Below are 25935 nucleotides of genomic sequence, written 5' to 3' on the forward strand. Positions count from 1 at the left end.
TGCGTTTCTTCCCTCATTTAGTAGGCCAGTGGCCGTATTGTGTGGTGGCTTGTCTGGAATGTCGAGGGAATAGTAATATCGCGGTTTTCCAATTCCTTGGAGAACACATATGTCTCCTTTAAATAATTCAGCTTTTCTCTTTACTACTATTTGTCCCTCAGCTGATGGTATTAGCGCCAATCCTAGTCTAAGAAGGCCATCGCTTCCTAGCAGGTTGACTGGGCATTGTGGAAACAATAAAACGGACATCTGGCATGACAGACCCTCTTTATATATCAATACAAAACTGTAGCAGCTGTAGCTTTGCAAGTAACTGTAAGTAAGGGTTAACCATTGACAGCAGTATGTGCTTGGCACTGTTTGGGTAATGTGAATTTTAAATCTAGTAATAGTTTTCCCTGTAGTCACATGGTTTCAGGGAAATAGAGCTCTTTTACTTTCACTTTTGTTATCTCTGATTTACAAGTAATGTGCATGCAGAGCTTTGTTCAGAGCAGGTGGGAGGGGGCAGGCCTGGCATTAAAGCAAACGGTCCCCAGGGGCGAGGTCAATCTCAAAACGTTTTGCACCTGTTTGCAACATTTTCGGATTGAACGACATGTTTCCTTGCAACGTTGCGCAACGTTCTGCAACTGGCTTCAAGTGTACACAGCAGGGTGTTCAGGGAACCCACCGTTTCCGTTGAAAAAAACGTTTTGCTTCGTTTTCTGTGCGCTGAACCCCGCCCAGATCTCTCTATAAATAGGATGGGGACTGGAGGGGTTTCAGCCATTTCTACACAGACCAGGAATCACGAATGGCTAAGGAGACATAAAAAAGGTGAGTTTTTACAATAGCTCTATAGTGTTTTGTATATAGTCTTAAAAATCTCAAAATCAATTTCTCTGGATAATCCGTAAATCGTTTGTAATACAAAAACGAAAGTACCATTTATCTGTTTTTTGTTTCAAAATGAAAAGCCAAATAACCGTTTTTGGTGTCAGAATCGGTCTGGGTATCTCTGGATAATCCCTAATTTGTTTGTAATTATAAAATGAAAATACCGTTTATCTGTTTTTTGTTTCAAAACGAAAAACCAATTAAAAACGGCCCGTTTTTCGTTATTGGTGATTCATTTCATTGTTATTCGTTTTTGAACAAAGAATGAAGAGTCTGTGAACTTCAGTCAATTCGTTTTTCGTTATAAACCAAAAACGGAAGTCACGTGGTGTATTCCTTTTATGGAAGGGATAGTAACCGATAAAACCTTCAAAATAAAAGCAGCCCATGTAGTTAAAGAGGTGATTTTAGACTAAAACTAAAATAAAATAACGTTTTTAGTAGGTTATAAAACTAAACTAAATCTGGGTATAGAAAATAAACACTTTAATTAACTGAAATAAAAATAATAATAACAATAATAAAATAATAGCTCTGGCTGTTAGGGAGAATTAAACATTTGTAAGGCCATTGGTGACCTGTAACTTCAGATTAAGACAAGTGAACTAAAGTTATATGTAGTTTAGGATCGCAGTTAGCCTATTTATTTAAGTTTATATTATTTAATTCATATTTTAGTTTCTTAATATATTTATGGGCCTTACTTATGTGGAAGCTCAACCAGCAGAGGTCACTCTGCTGCCTTCTGTGGCGCCAACAGGCAATAAGCTTTTGAGCTTTGGTTTTTTGATTCTGACACGAAAAACGGTTATTTGGTTTTTCGTTTTGAAACAAAAAACCGAAACGGTATTTTCGTTTTAGTATTACAAACGAATTACGGATTATCCAGAGATACCCAGACCAGAATCAAAAAACGAATAACCAATTAATTTTTGAACAAAGAATGAAGAGAGTCCGTGAAATTCAGTCAATTCGTTTTTCGTTATAAACCAAAAACGGAAGTCGCGTTGTCTATTCGTTTTATGGAAGCGAAAGTAACCGGTAAAACCTTCACAATAAAAGTAGCCCATATACCATGTAGTTAGAAAGGTGATTATAGTATAAAACTAAACTGAAATAACGTTTTTTTAGTAAAACCTAAGTAGCACTGGGTGTGAAAAAAACACTTAAGCTGACTGAAATAAAAACAATAACTAACAAAATAATACCGTTAGGCTGTTAGGGAGAATTAAACATTTGTAAGGCCATTGGTGGGTGACCTGTAACTTCAGATTAAGACAGGTGAACTAATGTTATATGTAGCTTAGGACAGCAGTTAGCCTATTTATTTAAGTTTATATTATTTAATTCATATTTTAGTATCCTTCTTGCTATGTGGAAGCTCAACCAGCAGAAGTCACTCTGCCCCCTTCTGTGGCGCCAACAGGCAATAAGGGTTTGACCTTTTAACTTCTGTTTATATCAAAGAGAAGGCTGCACTGCTACCAAAGGAAGCTAATCACTGAGTTTGAAGGGTGTGCAGAACTTCACCTGCCTTCCAGCTTCTCTTTCTATGGTGCTATAGCTGCTAAAAACTCTCAGCTTCCGCCATCTACTGTTATGTTTCAAAACAAAACTCTTCCAAAACAAATCTAAGTTGTATAATTTTTATTTTCATTTTAATTTTTCTCCAGTGTAATATACTTATTATGTTAGTTAAGTAGATTAAATATTTTTAATGCAGCCTGTAGTTCTCATTAGTTATGTAGGCCTACTTATTTGTGAAACCTTTCTTGGGTTTAATTCTGTTTGAGCCACAAGGGAAAGCTATGCACTGTTTGAACCCGTGTAAAGTGAAATAAAAATGAAAGTGAGTCCTAAGACAGGTGATGTGAGCCTGTGCAGGGTTTGAGGACTAATGATAGTATCAAGGCTGGTCCCATCACCTACCGCCACTCCTGCCTCCAGCACCAGAAAAGGGCCCTGTTGTCACTTTCAGATATTTACATCATGATTTATGGTAAACAACCACAGCTTCTAATTTTGGCTCAGCTTTTGTGCATAAAGAAATAAATGGGTGACCTGTACTAGACACAGCTACAACCTGTTGACCCTAACCGGGTCACCCACCTCTAGTACCAATCACCTGCACCCTCTTTACAGACAACATCTCAATTGTGTAGCCTGATACTTGAGGCTTTCTACGTTAAAAGAAAATAATTGCTTCTAAAGCATTTAAAAGTCTCATTTTGTATTGCATTGGATTTATTTAAAGGAAAAACTTGAGTATTGGGGGGAAATCTGCTGTTTACTTGGTCATCCTATCTGTTTCTTGGAGGCTGAATGTAATATGTGATGGTAACTGGATCGAGTTAATGTTCCTGATCATTTGGTGGGTTATGTGTTTGTTGCAATTTGTTTTCAAAAGTATGTACAGCACTGTCAATGTGGTTGCACATGTTGCAACATTAAGACAGTGTGAGGGATGTGTGTGGACAGATTGATTCAATGCTGCGTGTTGCTTGTTTTGTGGGACATGTTTGATATGTTAAGAGGAAGAGAACTCAGTCCTGCTCAGAGTCTGCTGATTTGTATCAGATGTGAGAAAATGTTATTAGAAGTTGCTGTTGGTATTCTGTGATGTGACAGAGGGAATATCCAGAAGGTTTTTCTTCTGAGGTGTTTGTGAATGAAAGGCTTAATGTCCAAAAAAAGCTTGGTGTTCATCTGACTGATGTCTCCTCAGATTGTTAACTGGCAGTAAAGGCTGCTCTGGAGAAGACTGAACAATGTGCTCAGACTTTCTCATGTGTTTAGGGGTGTTTGGCCCCAGTCCCCTTTAGTAAACAGACAAAAAAAATTAAAATAAAAACTACCGTGTTCGTATATTGATAGCTTGCTGCTTAATAACACTGATAAAACTACATATTAACCGATGGTTCGAGTTTGATAACAATTTTTTTTTAAATAGTATCCCTTCTTCTGAAGTTGAGTCAGAGTTTTGTCATAGGGACTTTGGTAACACATAATGATATTGTAGTAATACAATAATTTTAAACAAGTGGAAAGCTATGATAAAAAACACACATACATTCATGAACCGTCTGGTTTGTCATTGGATGACAAAAGTTAAGTGTCTGATTTTCATTTGGTGGTTTATACACTTTTGTCTTGCTCTTGTTTTATGTTATTGTATTAGTGCAACACAATTTTGTTGATCTTCAACTTTAATATTTATCTTGATGCTGCATTGTAATCTAAATGGGTCTAACCTGGTAAATGTTTAGTAAAATCCCATTCTCTTAGTGTGATCCAGTGAACGAACCTGGTGAAGCTCAACACTCAGAAAAGAATGATGTAAGCACAGGAGAACAGTCTGAAATCAATTCTGGATCATCTGCAACCAATGAGAAAGGTAATATTTTTATCTTGATTACAGTAACATTGATTTTATAGATAAAATTTCAGTTGAGTTTCAAATACTGTGAGGACCTTTTATTTTTGCCATTGTGATTCTGCAAACTCTGTATAACTTGCTGTTTCATTGATCACTGCAGTGTTGACGTTGTTCTCTATTTACTTTGTTTCAGTGATGGCTGAACTCACACTTGTGTTAATTGGTGACACAAATTCCATTGAGATTGGATCAAAAAACATCTTACTTGACCATGACGAGCAAGCAAATGTGGAACAGTTTTCATCCAAACTGTATGATTTGTGTGGTCGGCACATCTATGTCATTAACATGCTTGGTCTGCAAAACATTGACAAATTCCCATTATATCAGGAAGTTCATGCCTTTATCTTACTGTTACCAAATGGTCGGCATAACAGCCATTATAGCTCAGGAGTGCAGTGGTTAGAAAAAGCTTTTGGGAAAAGATCACTTGCTTATTTAATGACAGTTGTGACTCATGAGTCAGATGAGAAATGTGAAAGTGCACTGACAGACCTGAAAGCCAACAGCAGTGAAAAAAGATACCACACATGTACCAGAAGTATGATGGATGAAAGAGAGATAACAGCTCTACTGGAAAAAATAGACGTCATGGTGTCTGAAAATGATCCTCACTGCTACAGTGGACTGATCTGTGATGAAAATAAAGAACACAAAGAAGAAGAGGTCAATTCCTCAGAGTTTCAGCAAAATCAAACAGGTGAGATTTTAATGTTGGCATTCACTGATAACACCTGCAAAAAGATAAAGTAGACAAAATTTAAACTGGCAGTAACCAATATTTTACATTAACAATGTATCAAACAGCAATGTGAAAAAATGCTATGTAAAAGGATTGCTCATGAACAAGCAAAGAATTATCACCTGCATCTGCAGCTCCCCTTGACTGTTCGGACCTTTACTGAGCTCATGGTATAGCTGTTCCAGCTATAAATTTACTATTTTGGGTTATTTTTGCTGTTTTCATAGTGACATATTCTCTACGCAGCTATTTTCAGGAAATAAGCTCAGCACCTAACCACAGACAGACACAGTTAAAGACTAGTTGGTGAACATAGTGGAGCATTTAGCAGCTAAAGAGCCAGATATTTTCCTCAAAAACAGAGCAAACAGAATGACTGTTGAAAGATCGCCAGGTGGCCAGAACATGACTCCCCATACCAAGTTCCACATATCGGTTCAAAAGGTGCTGATATGGTATTGCAGATTTAGATAACGAATAAGTCAACGTTTTGATTTTTAAGCTTTGAAAAGAGCAGGTATAGGTAAAGGCCAATTGTAGTCTCCGATCCATAAAATCTTATTGCCTGTCTTTTAGTCAGTCAGTGGTGGAAAGTGACTAAGTGTGTTTACTCAAGTGCTACTCAGGCAATTTGGGGTACCTGTACTGTACTTCAGTATTTAAATTTAACGCTACTTCATGTCTACTCCACTACATTTCACAGGGACATATTATTCTTTCTACTGTACCATGTTTATTTGACATGGTATTGTTACTAGTTACTTTGCAGGTAAAGATGTGACATAAAAAAACATATGATCATCTTATAAAGCACATGGCTATGAGATTAAACAAGTAGCATGGCTTAAAATATACCCAAACTTTTTGCAGAAAAGCAGAATGTAGACCCTTATTTGGTTTCATTTAAATAACTGATTGAGATCCAAATATGTCAAATGATTGACTATTTCATTTGAAAGAGATTAGAGAAAAGAGGCATAAACTGTTTTGTGAAAAAGACCTATACATTTGTGATTTGCACACTGTGTTTTTAATTTTAATTGAAGGTTTGGGCCAAAGCAACTGCAGAAAAAAACATGTTTTTCTGATCTGAAAGTCATATGATTGAGATATTGTTTCCCTATCAACCCTGGCAAAAGAAATGCAATTTAACACAGAAATTTAGGAAATATAATGAATATAGGATTGTTAACTAATCCAGTGTGGTTCCGTGATCCCTGATCATTTCCAATCTGCTTTTCTTTTGTTTTCCTGCAGTAGAGGAGTTGGAGGACAATGCAGCAGAAATAAAGGTAAAGATTTTTTCAACTTCATTATAGAGCATTTATTTTCTAAATTGTCTCACACCTGAATAAACTTTTCCAATCTTCACAGCTGAAGATATTGAGCATATAGTTTTACATTGCTTTTATTTTTGTAATCTTGCCCTGAATTGGTGCATCACTGTGTGTTATTGAGTGATGCATGTTTATCTTGTTGCTAATTTCTTCCAGTAACTACTAAAAACCTTCTAAATCAAAGGCTCCAACCAGGTGAACTAAAGGTTAAATGAAATCACTTATTTTCTCAGTGTGATCCAGTGAATCAAGCTGGTGGTGTTGAACACTCAGAGAAGAAGGACGACAACACAGGGGGAGAGTCTGTACCACCTGCAACCAAGAAGAAAGGTAATTAAAAATAAAAAAGTTTAAAATTCAATGTATTATCGAGAGGATATATATATTTTATGGATCTGTGGACTTTGTAAATATACACATTTTTGAAATAAGTGTTATCAACCGGAAATAGTTACCTGACCAGGAAGTATTTATTTTAAGTTTGTTATCTGCTTGTTGTTACCCTGCAGTAGACCAGCTGGAGGAGACTGCAGCTACATCAGATGTAAAGGTGAGATCTTTGAACCTCAGTAGTCTTTGTTACACAGAAGCATTTCTATTTTTAACACCAGTTCTCTTTTCCTAATTACGTATATCACAACCAGACATTGAGCTAATTGAAGAGTTGTTTTCATTTTTAATTTAGACTTGAACAGAGTTTGAATCCATGAACCTCCTGCTTTGACACACGAAATATTAAGTTTCTCCTGGGCACCAGATACTCTCTCTCTTTTTACCTATGTCCCCTCATTAAAGCCAAAAGTCCAAAGTTGAAATGAGTTGTTAGTTATTTTTGGTGTTGTTGTACTTTGAATCATTGTACTGCTGTGTGTTGTTATCTTCACATTCTTAATCTCAGATAATATAAAATCACCTGTTTTTGTAGTGCGATCTAGTGAATGCTAAACACTCAGATAAGAGTGACAACAGCAGAACAGTTGGAGGAGAATCTGATATCAAGTCTGTATCATCTAGAGCCAACGAGAAAGGTAACATTTGAATGAATTGAACAGTATAATAACAAAACAGTCAATAACAGAACTATCGTAATTAAATGTATAACATTCACAATGACTGAGTGAATAATATTATATATTAGAAAAATATATTGTTTTAATAGCACATTGCTCTGTTCTCCTTACAATGCAGTTATTTTATTGTAGGTATCTTAGATATGGAAATGAGTGGAAACAAGGACGAGGTAAGAAGCTCCTTATTTATTTTAGAAGATCTTATTTACTTTGTCTCATATACATATACACATACATATATGATGTTATACTTTTTTTTTTTTTTTTTTTTTTTTTTTTTTTTACATCAGTACATATTTGTTTGCTTATTCACAGCAGTCAGTGAAAATTTCTGAAGAGATCAACAGGAAGAAAGAACATCAAAGAGAAACTGAAACACTGCTTGGCAGACTTCACCTTCAAGACAAACATCAACAGAAGTTGACACCAGCAGATTTTCTTAAAATCGGCCCACCTATGAAACAGGACCAGGACACATCTGAGAAAGATCTAGCTCGTACTTTTCTTCAGAGGTTGATGATGTTAGACTACAGAGCCAGATACATTCCTGTAAGACAAGACAGACCTGAGGTGAGCCAGTCAAAGCTTGTTCCAGTGTTTGACACTGAGACACAAGATGATGACTTAGATGCTCTTTTTAGCACCAGTGTAGACTCAGATCAATCAAAACAGACTCACGTGCATCCAGTGGATGTTCAAATGGCAGTATTTCACTGCTCAGACAGCTTCCTTAAGCAGAACATGATCACAAAGCTATCACAATGTCAGTATGCCTTACCTTTGCTTGTTCCTGACCCAGTCACAATGGAGATTGAATGCCCTCTGTGGACTTTCAGACAAATAATGAAAACATGGAAGATAACTCAAATCAAAGATGATTCAAACACTGTCACCATGAAGAGTATGCCCATCTGCAAAGCTGAGACACCCATGGTGTCATTTTTCCGCCTGGGTTCACTGTCACTATCTAAATCTCAGCTGATGAACTCTTTGATCAACGACCGTCACAGCACCTTCTTCCACAGAAACTGCCCAGGTAGCACCAAGTCTCGCCATCTGATGGATGGTGTGGCAGAGATAGCCTGGTACTGCCCTGCTGGAAAACCCAACGATGCATTCACTGACTGCATAGCCTTCTGTAATCTTCATGGTGATGCTCTGTCAACTGACAAACAGCGTGACATACTGATGGAAAAATCTTTAGTCACTGTTGTTCTTGTACCAACTCTGGAAAAAGGTGACAAAAGTTCTAAAGTTATCTCAGCACTTTTCATGTCTCCGAAGCCTCTCATTATTCTCATTGCTGATAACGATGGTGGTGCAGTTCAGTTGAAAAAGGGAAAATACAAAATGGGTCTTAAAGACAGAAGCCAGTCAGATGTTTCTGACGAACTGAAAGGAATCATTGGAAACATTTTGTCTGGACCACATGCATCCTTCAAACTTGAAGCCATGGCTGAGGTCTCTGGAATCAGAGTGGATCAAGATGAAAATGTTAGCCAAAAAGGGAAATCTGCTGCAATGAAAATAGTGAATTTGCTTCAGGGGATGGATGTTTCAAAGATTAAAGATAGATTTCTCCCTTGTCAAGGCCGACTGTGGCATGAGTGGTGCAAAATAAACAAAGAACTGTATCACCTCAGAGGACACATTGAGAAAGAGAAAGCTGTGAAGCAAAATAAATTAAAGCAAATACGGGACGATCAATGCGCTGCTTCCTGCAGTGAACTGATAAAGTCATTCATTGAAAGCCTCTCATCTTTGTCATCAACAGACAAAGAGTATTTCCTGAAATGGACTCAGATCTTAATAGATGCGCTCTCCACAGACGATCTCTCTTTAATTCTCCAAAGCTATGATGAAAAGTGGTCTGAGGTCTTGGCTTTGAAGAAGAAACATGACAAATCTGATCAGCTTAGAAGAAAGCAAACTGAGCTTGAACAAATATCAACAAATCTACAGTCAGCAACTTTTGGCTTGGAGCACATCTTTAGAGAAATGGGACAGATCTATGAAGCTCATGCATCTCTGCAGAAACAAGGAAAGGAGGGACAGACTGACTGGTCTAAATACCCTGAGCTGGCTGCAGAGCTGATGATATCAGGACACCCAATGGAGCTGATGGATGGTGATGCAGGTCATGTGCCTTTGACATGGATCTCCGGTCTTTTAAATGAAGTCATCAAGAAACTGGGCGACCAGAAAGTTTTTGTTTTGTCAGTTTTAGGCGTACAAAGCAGTGGAAAATCCACCATGCTGAATGCCATGTTTGGATTACAGTTTGCAGTGAGTGCTGGCAGGTGCACCAAAGGTGCCTTCATGCAGCTGGTCAAAGTGTCAGACGAGATCAAGCAAGACTTTCAGTTTGACTACGTTCTGGTGGTGGACACTGAAGGTTTGCGTGCTCTTGAGTTGGAAGGTAACGCCACTCTTCACCATGACAATGAACTGGCAACATTTGTTGTTGGTCTGGGAAACATGACATTAATCAACATCTTTGGAGAGAATCCAGCTGAGATGCAAGATGTTCTGCAGATTGTTGTTCAGGCTTTCATGAGGATGAAGAAGGTTAAACTTTCTCCAAGTTGTGTGTTTGTTCACCAGAATGTTACAGATATTGCAGCTGCAGAGAAAAACATGGATGGAAAGAGACGCCTGCAAGAAAAACTGGACCTGATGGCCCAACTAGCAGCCAAAGAGGAGGTTTGTGATGCAGAGTGCTTCAGTGACGTCATTGCATTTGACGTGCAGAAAGATGTGAAGTACTTTGCCCAACTATGGGAGGGAAGTCCACCTATGGCTCCTCCAAATCCAGGTTATAGTGAGAGTGTCCAAGAGCTGAAGAGCATCATCCTCTCTAAAGCTTCACAGTCTGCTGGCATTACTCTCTCACAGTTCAAAGGCAAAATTCAGGACTTGTGGAATGCCTTGTTGAACGAACACTTTGTTTTCAGTTTCAAAAACACACTTGAAATTGCAGTTTACAGGAAACTTGAGGTGCAGTATGGGAACTGGACCTGGACCCTGAGGAGCGACATGTTGACCATTGAGAACCAGCTTTATACCAGAATTGAAAATGGAAAACTTGACAAGGTTGATCTCAATTATCTGTTTAAAGAAATGAGCCAAACATATGGAGAAATCAAAAAAGCAATGACAACGTACTTTGAGGACAACAGAGACAGAGAAATGTTGGTTCAGTGGCGAGGACTATTTGAAAGCAAAATCAAGGAGTTTCATGATGAACAAGTGAGAGGAGTTAAACGAAAACTAGAAGAAGTTATCCGGCAGAAGAATGCTCGTAAAAAGCTGGATGACAAGAAAACAGAGTTTGAGAACAAGCTGCTACAAAAGAGCAAAGAGCTCGCTCATCAGTTAAAAGACAAGGCAAAGGATGAAGAGGAACTTAAAAGGCAGTTCAACTCTGTTTGGAGCAGCTGGGTCACTGAGCTAACTGCAGATATTAAACCTATTGAGGACATCAACTTGAAAGAAGATCAGTTTACTGTCCTTCAAGAGTTTGGTTTTGAGTGGTCTCTTATAGATGAATCCAAAAGCAGTGGCAGGTACAACAACATGTCAGAGGCTGGCAATTACATTCATTATGTAACCCTCACAAAGCACCAAGATGCTTTCAGCAAAATTACTAAATTTGTTACAGAAAAAGCTACAAAAGTAGGGCTTTACTTGAAGGAGCATTTCCAGCATGAAGATCAGGAACGGATCAGATCCCTCATTGACGATGTCGAACAGCAGACCACAGACATGATCAAAAGCAAACCTGTCGCTACAAGAGGCTACAGTTCAACTTACTTGCAAGAAATGGCCAAAAATGTTCAAACAAAAGTGACAGAATTTGAATCAAAGAGGAAATATACTCTGAAGAAGAAGTTTACAGTTGACCTCTTGCTGTATGTGTTTCACAGAGCAGAGAGTTGGCTTTCACAGTCCCATAAGAAATTCAAAATGAACAACGATGCCCTCGCTTATTTAGAAAACAAGAAGATGCAATATTACAACATTTTCGGAAGCTTCTGCAGAGGAAGCTCGTCTGCTGTTGTGCTTGGAGGACTGATCTGTGAAAAGCTGAAGGTTTCCACTGTCGAGGCTGTCTGTAACAAGACTGCCATTGATCTCGCTGGAGAGATGAAGTGCAGTTTCCCAGCATTCAGTGGGAACAGGTTGAACTTGGAGAAACATGTGTTGAAGTCACTGGCTGAGAAAGAGGACTTGGATGGTTTTATCACCTACATCCAACACCCAAGGAAGCAAGTTGAGACTTTCATAAAAGAGGAAGTAAAGAAATACATCTTCACAGAACAAAGATATAAAGCACGAAATATACTCAAGAAAAATGTTGAAAACATCAATAAATGTGTGAGTCAAGCTTTATTTACTGCAACAGAGAAAGTCAAAATCCAGAGAGGAGACACAGACATGTGGGTGGAAGAGTTTTCCAGTTTGTTAAAAGATGAGTTAACATTTGACCCCATTTGTTGTCAAAACTTCAAAGACATAAACAACTTTGACTTTCTGAAAGAAGAGATAGAGAGAGGCCTTATATCCATCATGAAGCAAGTGAGCAGCCTCTCACTGGATAAGATGAAGGAATTCAGACTGAAACCTGATCAAATCCTCATCGATCAGCTGTGTAACTGCTGCTGGGTAACGTGTCCATTCTGTGCAGCTGTTTGTACAAACACCATGAAAAATCACAGTCCAGACAAACACAATGTCCCTTTTCATCGCCCCTCTGGGATCAGGGGATGGCACTTTAGAAACACAGTGGAACTGGTCATCGACTTCTGCACAACTTTAGTTGCAAGTGATGGATGTTTCTACCCCGAGCATGATTCAAAAGAGACTTTTCCTTACAAACGGTATCAAAATGCTGGAGAGAAGTATGCTACGTGGCAGATTACTCCTGATGCATCTAAACTGACATACTGGAAATGGTTTGTGTGTCGATTTCAGGAGCAACTGGAAGACCACCATAAATTAAAATTCCACGGCAGAGGAGAAATTCCCAATGAGTGGAGAAAACACAGTAAAAAAGAAGCTATTAAAAGTCTGGTTGAAATGTACAATCTGTAGTGACCCAGCTCTACTCAGAGTAACAAAAGTCCAAAGTTTCTTTAACTGCTCAAAAGAATTAGGAGTTTTTGATTTGATTGCGGTATTGAGGATGATGCCTTTCCAAAATGACTGATACAGTGCCAATTTATAATTTAATCATAATGTATTCTTATAGTATTATATATAGTGAATTGCAGTACAACATTAACTGTAGTTAGGATTCCTGAAAATGTCCTGAGGCAAAGGAGAATACAATGTTTGTGTAATTACAAATGATGTGTTTGTTTGCCTTTAAAGGATGATCATAAAAAGTATGAGACAAAACAGAATTAGTCGTTTAGGTTTCTGTTTAATTATTATTAAGATGATGAAGATGCATGACATTTATATGTAAACATTTAAAGGAAAATCTACTCTAAGAAGAAATGAAGAGGGAGTTTCTGAGTTGTCAGATATCATAGACATATTTTCATTCCTCTAAAAACAGGAACGTAATTTAATTGTATTTGACTTTTGTTTTTACCTTTTTCATTTATTTGAAATTCTCAAACAGACATGACAGGAAACTGAAACTGTGTACTTGAAAAAATGATAAGGGTGTGTTTTTAGAAGGATATTTTTATTCATTAAAGATGTGGGATTTTTTTCAATTCAAGATGAATGACAGATTTTTCTTTGTTGTTTAAAGTTGAAAGAGCAATAAAATGTGTAGGATGTTGAGCTGAGACATTTTATCAGACATGAAAAAGAATTGAATTCATTCTAAATAACAAATTACTATTTTTAGATTACAGATCTCAATTAAAGGCTTCATAACAGGTTTGTAGTTTTGATAGAAGATGTACACTGTATCTCTGTAATTGTTTTTTTTTTGTAAACTGTCATTTGAGAAGAGAACTGATAGATAGGATGAGTCCGAAGGTGGATGTTCTGAGAGTGAATTAAGTTTTGTTGATTATGAAAATGCATGAAACTTGTATTTGAATGAGACTTGTCAAGTCCCATGAAAAGGGATAGAGTTGTGATAAGTTGACATATTATGTTAAAAAAATTGAACTGCTTTTAAAACAATGGTTAACCTTTTAACTGTATCTGTTTTCCAACTCATAAAAAATAATTTTTACATAAAACACATATTTTTGTCTTTATATTTTGTTTTTATTCTGTAGGCGACATTTACTTAAATTTGTATGATTTTTTAAAGACTTTGATGAATAATCTTTTATCTTTCTTAAGTATTTGGAGTATTCGATAATTTTACACTATATAATTTTAAATGATTGCATTTTTGTCCATATCAGAATTGGTTCTGTTGTTTGCTTAATTTGACTCTGTCATTGCAACAGTATTGATATCCATAATTAGAAACAGAAATATTAGTGTTTGTGAAGAAGAAATTGGTATATTTTCTTTTACTGTAATAAATAGACCCTTCATGTAGTCACAGGAGTTTAAGCCTTTTTGGCCAAAGCCCAGGGCAGCAAGGTCATCAAATAAAATTTTTTCTTCAGCTCTGAATAATTCTTCACTTTGAATGGTTTGTTGAGGAAGAACATGGTGTGGTGTTGTAATTTTGTCTTTTTATTGAATGGAACGGAGGCAGACCAGGGTTTACAGGAAAATACATGGAAATACTCTAAATGTTTTTTTGACGGACAAGAATTGGAGTTACTATGCCAACATTAGCTAGATCACACAGTCAGTATAAAATGGACACAAGGAGATTTTTTATGGGTAAAAAAAGGTTGAGCTTGAAGCTGAAGCAGTGGAACAAACGTAGCGCTGAGCCAGGAAAACACGGGGCCTTTCTCAGTAGGTCTACTACTACGTAGTTCAGACTTGGCAAGTTGCACTTGGGAGTACAAACTCAAGGACGGGAGGACACAATACAGTCATTCTGTATTTGAAACAGCAGTGTACTTGATGACATCACCTCATCAACTTATCTTGGCAATAAGTGTCAAAGAACGATATGTGATATGCGATACGTTATGTGGTTATCTCAATGTAATGTATACAAGACAATGAAAGTTTTTGAAAATTATAAATAAATGAAATAAATAGATGGGTCATTGAAAGTGCTTGATTTTTTTATCTACTTCCCATTTACACACTTTCTTCATATATTGTCACACCCTCACAGCTTGGCCAATAATTGGTCCAAATTTCTCCATTCAGTCTTTAAGAGACGTTGCAGCAAACAAAATATTTGGAAACCTAGACAATATCCATTCTTCAAACCAATTTTCCAATGCTTGAAGCATAAAGAAATAATAATGTATCTCAAAATTTGGGACATTAAAGCCTCAACATTTTTATCATACTGTAAAACTGCGTGTCTTATTCTTTGAAATTTGTTGCGTGGTGGATAATTCGAATTGCTGTGGAGAGTTGGGTCATGCCTTGTTGTAATATAATGAGCTTCCCTTTATTTTCTCTTTAAGGTGAATATAGTACTATCTACTGGCAATGATGTTTCTGAAACCATAAACAGAATACAAATAATTCATCAATAAAGGTATACAGAAAATATATCCATCTATGTCATCCGTAATATCCTTTATAAGCATAACATATACTTCTGTCCTTCCTACAATTTCCTTTAAAGTATATTCTAGCTACACAGTTCTAACATGCATACAGCATCCATGAACAGTGACACTGAACAATAAAGACAATCTATAGTAAGACTTCTCATTCAAACAGAAATGGGCTGCTACACATTTAACATAGCTTAATACTGTCAACACTCAGTCTAATTATACATCTACTTAGTAAATGCAGTAGCAACAAAGCAGAAGAAACTTACGGTTTTATGGACACACAAATCACTCTTGAACTGATAATATACCAAACTGTGGTGTTAACAAAGTTTCTCAGTGCTACTGACAGACAATCTGGCCTCTCTCTCTTCGTGTTGCTGGGCAGAATAGAGCGTCCCCGTACTGGCCAGTGATTGGCTACTCATTCCCCACAGCCTTCCAGCAACAGAGGGCCTTTTTAACAACATTGTTCTTTCTAAACATATTTTGAACCTTTCTACTTTTCTGGTACTTGGCAACATGCATAGCTAAAAAATGGATTTTTGGTAGAATGATAACAGAGATTCACCCTGCCGTACTGTTATATCAAACCTCTGAAACTGAATGAGAACTGAATGTGAAAGTATATACAAAACTGAATTTTCAATTTCAAATTATGTTATCCAGAATCAGTTTTTCAATTCAATTATTCTGTGAAACAATACAATTCAAAATCAGTTTAGTCTAATGCAGCTATTCAAGTTGAGCACAGAGAGACAGCAGGGAAAAATAGTGTGTAAAGCCAGAATATTTTCACAACTCTGTGAATTGGGGGTTTATTTCGACCAAACCAGAGTTGGTGCTTGTTGGAACAGGGAAAAGACCACGGTTTTGGTGAGTTTTATTTTGTTTCGTCTGGTTTGAGTGTAGCTTGTTTTATGATGAGTTAATAAGGCAATTAAGTTAGTCTGTAGTCAGTGAAAAAAAGTTATTCTATCTAATTTAATCTATTTCTTTTATAAGAAGAAAATAGGTATACGAATTTTTCTTTAATGCACATTTCATCCTTTCCGCTATGGCATCTCTGCTCCACAAGTGTGTGTTGTTCAGCCAGGCCCCCATCTTTGTAGCTTACATCCATGACACAGACAGAGAGCAGAAGAGAGAAATACAAAACACAGAACATAACAAGCATTGTGTTTTAGTATTGAATGCAAATTGGAGTGTACAGGAAACCCACACACACAGACCATTATAAACTCTTTGATTCTCAGCACCCTCTGGAGCAAACACTAGGTGTAATCAGAACTCTTTAGCGGACCAGGAAACTCGCAGACCAATCTCATGTGCTCCAATCGTCTCATGTGACGCTGCTCAGCTCATCAAATCTGTGCATTCTGACGCTTGCGATTCGAGTCCACGAGATTCCAAAGACCAAAAGACCAAACCAAATTATCAACAAGCAGAAAGAAAAATATATTGAATACTGGAAAGAAACGACCAAAACACAAAGTAAATTACAATGTTATCTGACCCTAAAAAGAGAATTCACACTGGCAAATCACCTGAGCACAATAAAATGTCCTACACTAAGAGAAATGTTGACAACATACAGACTGAGTGAACACAGCCTGACCATAGAAAAGGGTCGCCACAGACAGAGCTGGCTACCACAAGAGGAGAGACTCTGCTCCCAGTGTGACAGGGGACAGGTAGAGACAGAGCTGCACTTTCTAACCTCATGCCCCAAATATAAAACACTAAGACAAAAACACTTTCCCAAATATACCCCAAATTCGAATTCATATCAGACACACAGAAACTCCCCTATTTACTGGGAGAAATGCCCAAATGTGAAATAATTGCTGCAAAATATGTTTCCTCATGCCATGAAGTGAGGACAACCAGTGGAACCTCAGACTGACAAATAATTGTACAAATTTTCAAATTATTATTATTTTGATCGTTTGATATTTTAGTAATTGTTTTGTTTTTACATTTGATACTGATTTCGTTTTTTAAATGTATTATTATTTTTTTTAATAATTAATTATTTTTTTTTTGTCATTTAATACACACACACACACACGTTACTGTTTCATTTATTTATTTATTTAAATTTTTTAATATATTTAAAAAATTTTAACACACACACACACACACACACGCTTACTGTTTTATTTATTTATTTTTAATATATTTTTATTTATTTAATTTTAATTTTTAATATATTTTTGTTTTTTTAACACAAACACACATACACTTTGATTACTTTACGCCTTAATTACTTGTTTAATGTATGGTGTTGATTGTTCTTATGTAGTTTGTATGATGCTTTGGTAATATTGTTGTTACACATTCATGCCAATAAAGCTAATTTGAATTGAATTGAGATTCACCAGAGACGTTTTGGAAACACACACGAATTGAGGAGACGAAAGGGAAAAGAGATTTCACATGGCTTTTAATCAAGAATGTATAGATTCTTACAAGTACATTCCTCCCATGGCAGTTCAAAACCAGAATATCTCATAGAACTCCAATGCTAGCTGGCAGGACAAACTAGAGCTCACGTTTTTCACTGAACAAGAGAAAGTAGGAGTGGTAGCTCTGTAAGAGGGAATGAAAGAGATGAGGAGGCATTACAACTGTTCATTTGTTATGATATGTTGAGTGTTTATTGGTTAAGACTACACTTCATCACTTCAAGCTAAACTTTTTATTTAATTTTTTCTAAAAATTAGGCACTTTATTTTAGTTCACTTAAATTTAGAATTTATTATTAGAGCTTATTACTAGAGTTATTATTTATTATCCCTCCAGTTTGATATGAAAACTGACTGAAATATTATTTGATTTGACAGTCCGTTGTTGACTAAAAACATATGTTGATACAACTATATGTTATGGCACTGAATGATAACGCAAGTTAGTCGTTTTGATTTTCCGGACCTTTGCTTCGGGATATTTTCTCTAACTGGACCTCTTTGAATTCTAATTGAATACCCCTTTGAAAAAAACTTTCAATAACTATTTTTAAAGTGCGTGAATAGATCCAAAATTGTAACCCTAACCCTAGAGCGTCAGTGTGCATGTGTAGGTGTAGCGTGTGTTGTGGCAGAAGAGGAACACTTGCTGACGAGGCCGAGCCCCAGCTTCATTGGTGTTGTGCCGAGTTGTCCACACCTCGCGGGAGTTTCAGGTAATTTATCACCGTTGATGAACAAAGAATATTTTAGCATTTTTAAATAGCCGGCTACTTGAAATAGATTTACCAGGAACCGTGACGTGCATGCAGTTGTCTGCAGGATGACATGCACGCAAAACTCTGCATAAGACCAGTGAATGGCAGGCGAGAGAGAGAAAGAGAGAGAGAAAAGGGTCAACAATAAGCCTCAGTTTAGCTTCGGCTCGCAATCGCTGCACACAAAAACACATACGATTTGACTATCAGTCGACTATATGCAGGACTTGATGATTCTGATTTGACTACGTTAATCCTTAGTTGGGGACAGCCCTACAACATACCAACAAGTGCCCAAGCCCAAGAGAATGAGCATAAACACTTACAGCTTGTGTAAACAGCCACAAGATCCAGGAAAAATACCAACAATACACGTGACAAGGAAAAGAAGAGAAAACGCATCAACATTGTGACTCCATACGTGTCTGGAGTATCAGAGAAAGGAGGATTTTCAACAAACACCACATCCCTGTGTATTTTAAACCCAAGAAAAGTTTAATTATGATTATTTACAGTATTAAATGTTGAAATGTATATTGTTGGCATGATCCTTGTTTCGCTGCGAAGCTTCGACTGTGAGATTGACAGGCAAATCAGGCTCCGCCCATCTAAGCATTGAATCTTCAACTATTCGGGGTCAGCCCTACTGGTGATCATATTCCATATGAAACAAAAGGTAAACATTAAATGTTTTTATTTAAGTAAAGGTAGTAAATTAGAAGTAAAGTTATGAGAGAGAATATATACAATACAATCCATCAAACTCGATTAAAATTTGACAGATTAGATTGTTATCAGTGATATCAAGATATATCAAAAACCCGCCCCTTCTGGCCTCCACCCTCATCTGGATGTATAGGTGGAGGGGTTTTTCATTGATTTGAAATTATGCAGGGTTTATTAATTAACTAAATAATTCGTAATGTGGAATGAAATATTATGTGATTATTCCAATACCTTAATCAGTAAAATAGTTTAGCTGTGGGTTATAAGTAAAGGAGGGGATTTTCCGGGGCCAGCAAAAGAGCAGTAGGAGGGTTCTTTAAGGATTTGGAATCAAGCCAGTCTTTATTAAATAATCTGTGTTTTTTTGCAATACCTTCAGCAGTAAAATAGTATAATAGTGAATTTAAATTAAATAGCATTTAAAATCATATTCAACAGCATGCAGTAAAATAACAGTGAGTCACAAAATCTTTGCTAAAGCTTTATGACCCAAATTTACCATCACTGTCCCTTTTGTGAAAAGCTGTGCTCTCAAACTTGTGACTCTAAAACATTAAACCTTCAGAGTCAGTGCTTTTACTCTCTGTCTTCTCTCTTCTGCAGCAGATGTGTGTCTGAAGCTTAAGTGTTCAGTGTGAACTGAGGTACGTGGCTCCAGCCTCCTACCCCTCCCTCTGTTTCTCAATCATGCACATGAGCATATGTGTTTTGAAACGGTCCTCATCAGCTAAAAGGTAATCTTGAAAAGCAGTTAGGTATAGAGTTACCTAGAACCCAAGACTTCGGTTGTTGATGTGTGTTTTCGAAACAGGGGACCTGCTTTATCAGCCAGAGACCAGAGTTCCTGGTTGTAACCATAATCTGGTTTTATCAGTCAAACCACATAAGCAAACGGTCAGAACCCCTCCATAATTATCTCCCTCACGCAGTCAACCAAGGGGATGTTGACAGTGTTAGCCATGAGCCAATGAGAAGAGACTAGGAGGGTCAATATATGCCTTTGAGACTTAATAATTCCCCCCCAAAACAGCTAAGATTTTCCATTTAACTTTACATATATTTTATTAGGTAGATCTTAGTTTGTTAGCATACAAAGTGTGAACAAAATGCAAATTATGTCCACCCTACATCTGTGATATTTACACTTTCTTTTCTAAATAAAATCGAACAAAAATAATTACATATATCTGGTCAACTTTTCAAACAATACGATTTGGTCCTTATTTGTTCATAAATAAATCATACAAAGATTTTATAATGTGAAAAGAATTTGTTTATTTTCATAAAATGTGGAAATGACAGGGTGGACCTTGGCATGGCAAGATGGAGAGCTTTAATGGGTGAACTAGAAGACAACACATCATTTGTTAAATCACAAGAAACCTTTAAGCCTTATAAAGAATGATTTTAGGAAACATTCTAGTATCACATATGTCTAAAAAACAGAGTTTACAGCAGTATGGCCTTCTTTTAGTATTATTATTTAATAATGGTTTTAATTTGGGGGTAAAAAATAGTAATTTCAACAGACTGATTTATTTAAAAAGTTATTGTTTTCATTTCATTTTGGGGATACAATAAATTCTCTATGTCACTGTTATTGCTCTTCCAAATAGCGAAGGTATTGTTTTTTTACATTTGCACAGCTGTATTTTTTCAAACAGGTAATGAAATCTATTTTTAGACTTTATATTTAGATCGCTGTCTGTTGTTTTATTACAAACTCCATATTGCCAACTCCGACTACATTAAAGTAAAGCATGTAATATGTGTGTTATAACTGTTGTAAAATAAAATTATAAGAATGTGGGGAAACTAAACACATGTCCTCGATGTAATGTACCATGTCGACATTTTTTCAGTAAAACGTTAGCATTTAATGAGCGTGTGGTGGACCCTCAATTAGCAAAGTGATTCATTTCAAATAGAAGTGTGGAAAATTTCTGTACTTGCAGCAGTTGTTTCAACCTCCATTGAAAAAAAAGACAAATTGCTGGTGGTGATGTCACTAAAAACGTTGGTCTGTTTCTTAAAGAGTTAGACTTAGAGAGCAGTTACCCCACAATGACATGGGACAAAATGTTTAATATTATAATGAAAATACAAATTATCAAAATGACTTGTTTTATGAACTAACTTGCTAAGAACCATAATAACATATAAAACTATTTTAAATTTTAGTAATTAAACCACTAATTACACTTAAATAAGTTAGCAGAGCAGCACATAGGACATGCAAAAACCACATGCACCCAATCAAAGTCATTCGTCATTTGTAATAAAACCTCACCTTCATGATGACAGTGGACATAATGCTCTATGTTGTTGTATTAAATCCAGAAAGAAATTGTTTGTGATTACCTGAAGGAGATTTTTCCCGTTGGTATATGTTTATGAGTTTCTTTTGAGGACCTTGTTAAGGAAATTAAAGAGTAAGCTACAAGTCAACATTTTGTTTACCGAGTGAGGTAAATTTTAAGTTTAGATTGAAGACTTATTGTATTATAGGTAATAGTTTTGAAAATATTTGGTCTAATGCAAGATGACAGGAAGTCATGAGACAACAGGTATAGCTACAAATAATCTCGTTAAGCAACTTCACTTGCAACGACCACACAATCAACAGGTACGATTAAATGATTTATTGATGATCGAAACAGAAAGATGTACGAAGCTTGCAGTTGCTGAATTCGAAGCGTTGTGGGGAAGCTACGATAGAGAAAATAAACATGTGCGTCGTTCCCGGGTGCAACAACGGATCCCCTTATAACCCTATGGAGAGGAAAAGGAGATCCAGAGGCAGGCCAGAGAAAGGAGAGGGATGCACAATGCGAGAGCGAAGAAGAGGAGCTGCGACGTGTGAGTATTTATTGAAATGCTGGCGATGACGTGGTTGTTGTGTGGTCCTGCTCCTGAAACTCTGCTAATTAGCTCCACTTTGTAAATTGTTTTCATTTTTGTGAGTGTAAACATGTGCTTTCTTTATCCTACTCCAGAAATCGTCCAGGGGAGGGAGAGAGTCCATCCATTAAAAGATATCGAAGTAGGATTTGAGATGCAGTAACACAATTACCAAACCAAATTAAGATTAGAGGAAAACACCAATGAGATTAACTGTAAGTAAGAGTTAGCTTTAGTTGTGTTGGACAGATAGGACACAAAAGCACCGGTGAAACAGGTTTAATTGAGGGGAAAAACGGAGGTGAGGGAGAGGCGGTGCCGACAGGTGTCGTGCCGAAAAGTGATCGTCTGCCGAAAACTGATTGCCGTCTGCTGGAGCTGTATTGCCCAGTCTCTTCAATCACTTTCTGTCAAGTGAAATAGCCTACTGCATTTTTTGGGTTGTATTGGTCATTTAAAGGCATTTTAAGAGGTAAAAAGTACTAGGTGAGCTATAATCTGTCAAATATAATTCCTCTGAATGAAATCAACTAATTTCAGGGCAGAAATAACCTTTCAGTCAATAACAAAAGGCTTCAATCATTTTCTGGCAAGTGAAATACTGCATTTTAAGAGTTGTATTGGTCATTTAAAGGTATTATAACAGGTAAAAAAAAAGAGTGGATTGGTTGGTAGGGCTACACAGCAAGTAAAATAATGCAGAGTCATAAGGATAATTGCAAAATTGTCTTAATTTTATATCTAAGTTGGCAGTAAGTCATGTTAATTAGGCTACAGCCCGTTTTCCAAACAATAAACAAAGATATTACACATAGGCCTTCCAAACATCAGTTTTCAGGGAACAGGGATGTCACAAGATAAAAAGCCTGAGTCAAGCAGCGATTGTGTGGAGAACCGGGGTTAAAGTACTGGCAGAGATGAGGTTGATTGCTGGCAGGCAGAGGAGGTGGCTGATAAGGTGCAGGTGCGGACTGTCAGCTGGGCTCAGGAGCAGAGAGAGAGGGAGAGCACAGGCAGGGGGAGAGGAGGAGACACAAACAGGCAGGCCAAAACATGAGGGGAAAACAGAATCACAAGAAAAAAAGGAGAAAGAAACAGGACACTCACCGTCAGCCAGGCTGCCACCACAACAAGATGATGCTTGAATGTTGAAGGTTTGAATGAGAGTGAATCTGCTACTAATCAACAACCAAATGTGCACGTTTACTTTTAAGAGTGTAATGCTTGCCATTCAGCAGAAATGGCCTAACAGCTGAGTAAATGAATGTTTGCGATCTAGCAAATAGCTTGAACTGCTTTCTGGGAACCCACAACTGATGATATCATCAGTTGGAACAAGGATATCATCACATTGATTATTTGTTTAGTTTTCTCACCCACATACATTTGTTGTAGAAGAAATGTTAATGTTTGCCAACAACAAAATACATATAGCATTTAACTGATTGTTTAGTATTGCATACAGACAAATACTGAATGTTAAAGAAAAATACTGAATGTTCATGTTTAGGAGTTTAGTTTAAAGTGTGAGAGGTATATGCCACTCTTTGTAGGCTATACATTTATGACCAATTAAGTTACTTGTGGGCTATTCATTTATGAATAAATAAGCTTAGTTTCTCTAGAAATATTCCTAAAATTATAGTAGGGAAAGCAAATTTCTTAGTAGTTATTTAGTGGATTTAGGATGCATTTTTATTCCTGAAGGTAATATTCATCTTCAATACAAGCTAATATCTTTATAGCTTTTAGCTACGAAGGGGAGGGATTTGAATTAGTGGCCTTGCAACTGTACAACTTTGGCCAATTAACAGAACAATAATAGTTTAACAGTTGCCTTATGAAATTACAGGAAAATACCATATTTGCATACATCAGGACTCCGAATGTATGAGTCAGCAATTTGCTCTTGACGCACCAGAAGTGAACATTCTTTACACATGGTGCCAGGAAAATGTACTAGACGATCTAAGATTTGGAACAGATGTTGGTTTAACAATCTGTAAAGCTGACTTGCTGTGACATTACAAGTCTTCATTCAGAGAGTGTGTGTGTTGTGTTCCTAAAGCAAACCTCACAAAGACTGTCTATATCATTGCCTATATCATTTAGGTTCAGATTAGACTAGAAAGCACTAGCACATCTGACACATACTGTAACAGCTTGTGATTAAGTTACAATCATCACCGAGGCTGAAGGCACCAAAACAACCTCACCTCAGGTTTCAGAAAAGAGATAGTAGGCTATAAGGTATGTTAGGAGATTAAATTAATTAATTAGATTCAAGGTTAACATCCATAGTTCATTTAACATATAAAAACTTATGTTTGCTTTCTAAGGAGTCCAGGAAATAGTGCAGAACATTAGAACAGAAAGTTGTGTAATGTCTCATGTTGGAAGATTGATCACTTTGTTGTGTTACATTTGGGAAAAACGATATTTTAGTTGCTTTTACATGTTTTGTTTGAGCATTGTTGGATGTAGCCTGGGAATAAAATTTCTCATTGCCAATGACCGCTTCACTGTTTATGGTGTGCACATGTTGAACTTGTACTTGGCAGGCCTACCTCTACTCATGCAGTGAAACATCATTTGTTGAAGAACTTGGACAGGCTGGAAACAGGTTGTTTACCACATGGATGCCCTGGCTGTAAAAAAATTTATACATTTTTATTCACTTAATAACTAATGATTTACCGTGTGTTTAACAGGTTTGTTCATAATTACTTTTTTAGCTCAGCTATCACATCAGATTTGATAAAAGCAGGCGGGAGGGTTATAAATTAGAAGGGCTATGGAAAAGCTAAGCTGAGCACTCAGTGGGAGTTTTTACACTGCGGTCACCACTCACAATTACATGAGAACAGTTCCATTATCATTTTACCACTGTGTTTATCTACATGAATTTAAGAAGTAACAAATAAACTATTTTTTTGCAAAAGTAATAAATGGTTATGCCTTTTACATGCAGTATTCAACCCCTACTCTATTGATTTGTCTTAAGATGAACAGGCCCATTAATTTTAATGAGTTGTTATATCTAGTGGCCTTTTATTGTGGCCAGCCTAAGGCACATCTGTGCAATACAAATGCTGTCTGATCAGCATCTTTACATGCCACACCTGTGAGGTGGATGGATTATCTCGGCAAAGGAGAAGTGCTCATTAACACAGATTTTGACAGATTTGTGATAGGCGTTTTGTGTACATAGTTCAGCTCATGATGAATGGGGGCAAAAACAAAAGTGTTGTGTTTATAATTTTGTTCAGTGTATTTATTTATATTTTATATACATAAATGCCAATTTGTTTTTACTCATAGCTGAGAGAGCTGCTCTCTAAAAACATACGAGGGAAGAACTGCTTGGTCAGGTCAAAGTTCAACTAAAAAGTCAGAGTAGTCTTTTTTTTATTTTAACTTTGTTTTTTGTTTGTATTTGTTAGCATACAATATCAGCCAGAACATTTTAAATGTGGCCTCAGAGGCCTGACTTACATCCTGAGAAGACATTCTCAGCGTTGACAGCCTGTTTTTAATAATGTAATTAAGTTTTTGGACTTTCTTTTGAGGACCTCGTCAATGTCCTTACCTCATTCAGAGTCAATGTTCTGCAGCCATAGATTGTACATTCAATGCCTTTGAAAACATGTATGTGCTACATATTTTGAATAAATGTTGTATGGAAAGACTTTTGTGGATTCTCTTCACTTGCATGATACAACGGGAGTGTCGGATGTTACACACTGGAATGTGTATAGAGAAGAAAGATTCACACAGTATATAGCACACTGGTAAATCATTCTTTTGGCCAGATGGCCTACATTAGGACACTTCTGATGTGAGTTTGTTGTCAGAGCTGCTGAGAAGCTGACAGCAGTGTTAGAACCAGGTTAGAGCAGAAGGGCATGCAGATTTAACTCTGGGCTGAGGGTGAATGATGAAGATGATAACTAGGCTAGAGGGAGGCAAACCAAATTAAATGAACAACAATAAATCCATCTA

The 25935-nt window shown here is 36.8% G+C and overlaps 1 protein-coding gene across 1 annotated transcript in view; it reads left to right on the plus strand.

Moving 5' to 3' along the window:
• LOC123958276 (interferon-induced very large GTPase 1-like) overlaps nt 1-14050 on the plus strand; it is a 35871-nt gene extending 21821 nt beyond the window's left edge. Inside the window, exons 13-20 of the mRNA XM_046031556.1 lie at nt 4165-4273; nt 4449-5015; nt 6315-6349; nt 6628-6724; nt 6904-6944; nt 7320-7422; nt 7597-7634; nt 7780-14050. Of these exons, the coding sequence (XP_045887512.1) occupies nt 4165-4273; nt 4449-5015; nt 6315-6349; nt 6628-6724; nt 6904-6944; nt 7320-7422; nt 7597-7634; nt 7780-12558 (5769 nt within the window). The 3' untranslated portion in view covers nt 12559-14050. The remainder of the gene's footprint in view (nt 1-4164; nt 4274-4448; nt 5016-6314; nt 6350-6627; nt 6725-6903; nt 6945-7319; nt 7423-7596; nt 7635-7779) is intronic.
• Nucleotides 14051-25935: the final 11885 nt, after the last annotated feature.

Source organism: Micropterus dolomieu, linkage group LG02, assembly GCF_021292245.1.
Source record: "Micropterus dolomieu isolate WLL.071019.BEF.003 ecotype Adirondacks linkage group LG02, ASM2129224v1, whole genome shotgun sequence".
Classification (NCBI taxonomy): Eukaryota; Metazoa; Chordata; class Actinopteri; order Centrarchiformes; family Centrarchidae; genus Micropterus; species Micropterus dolomieu.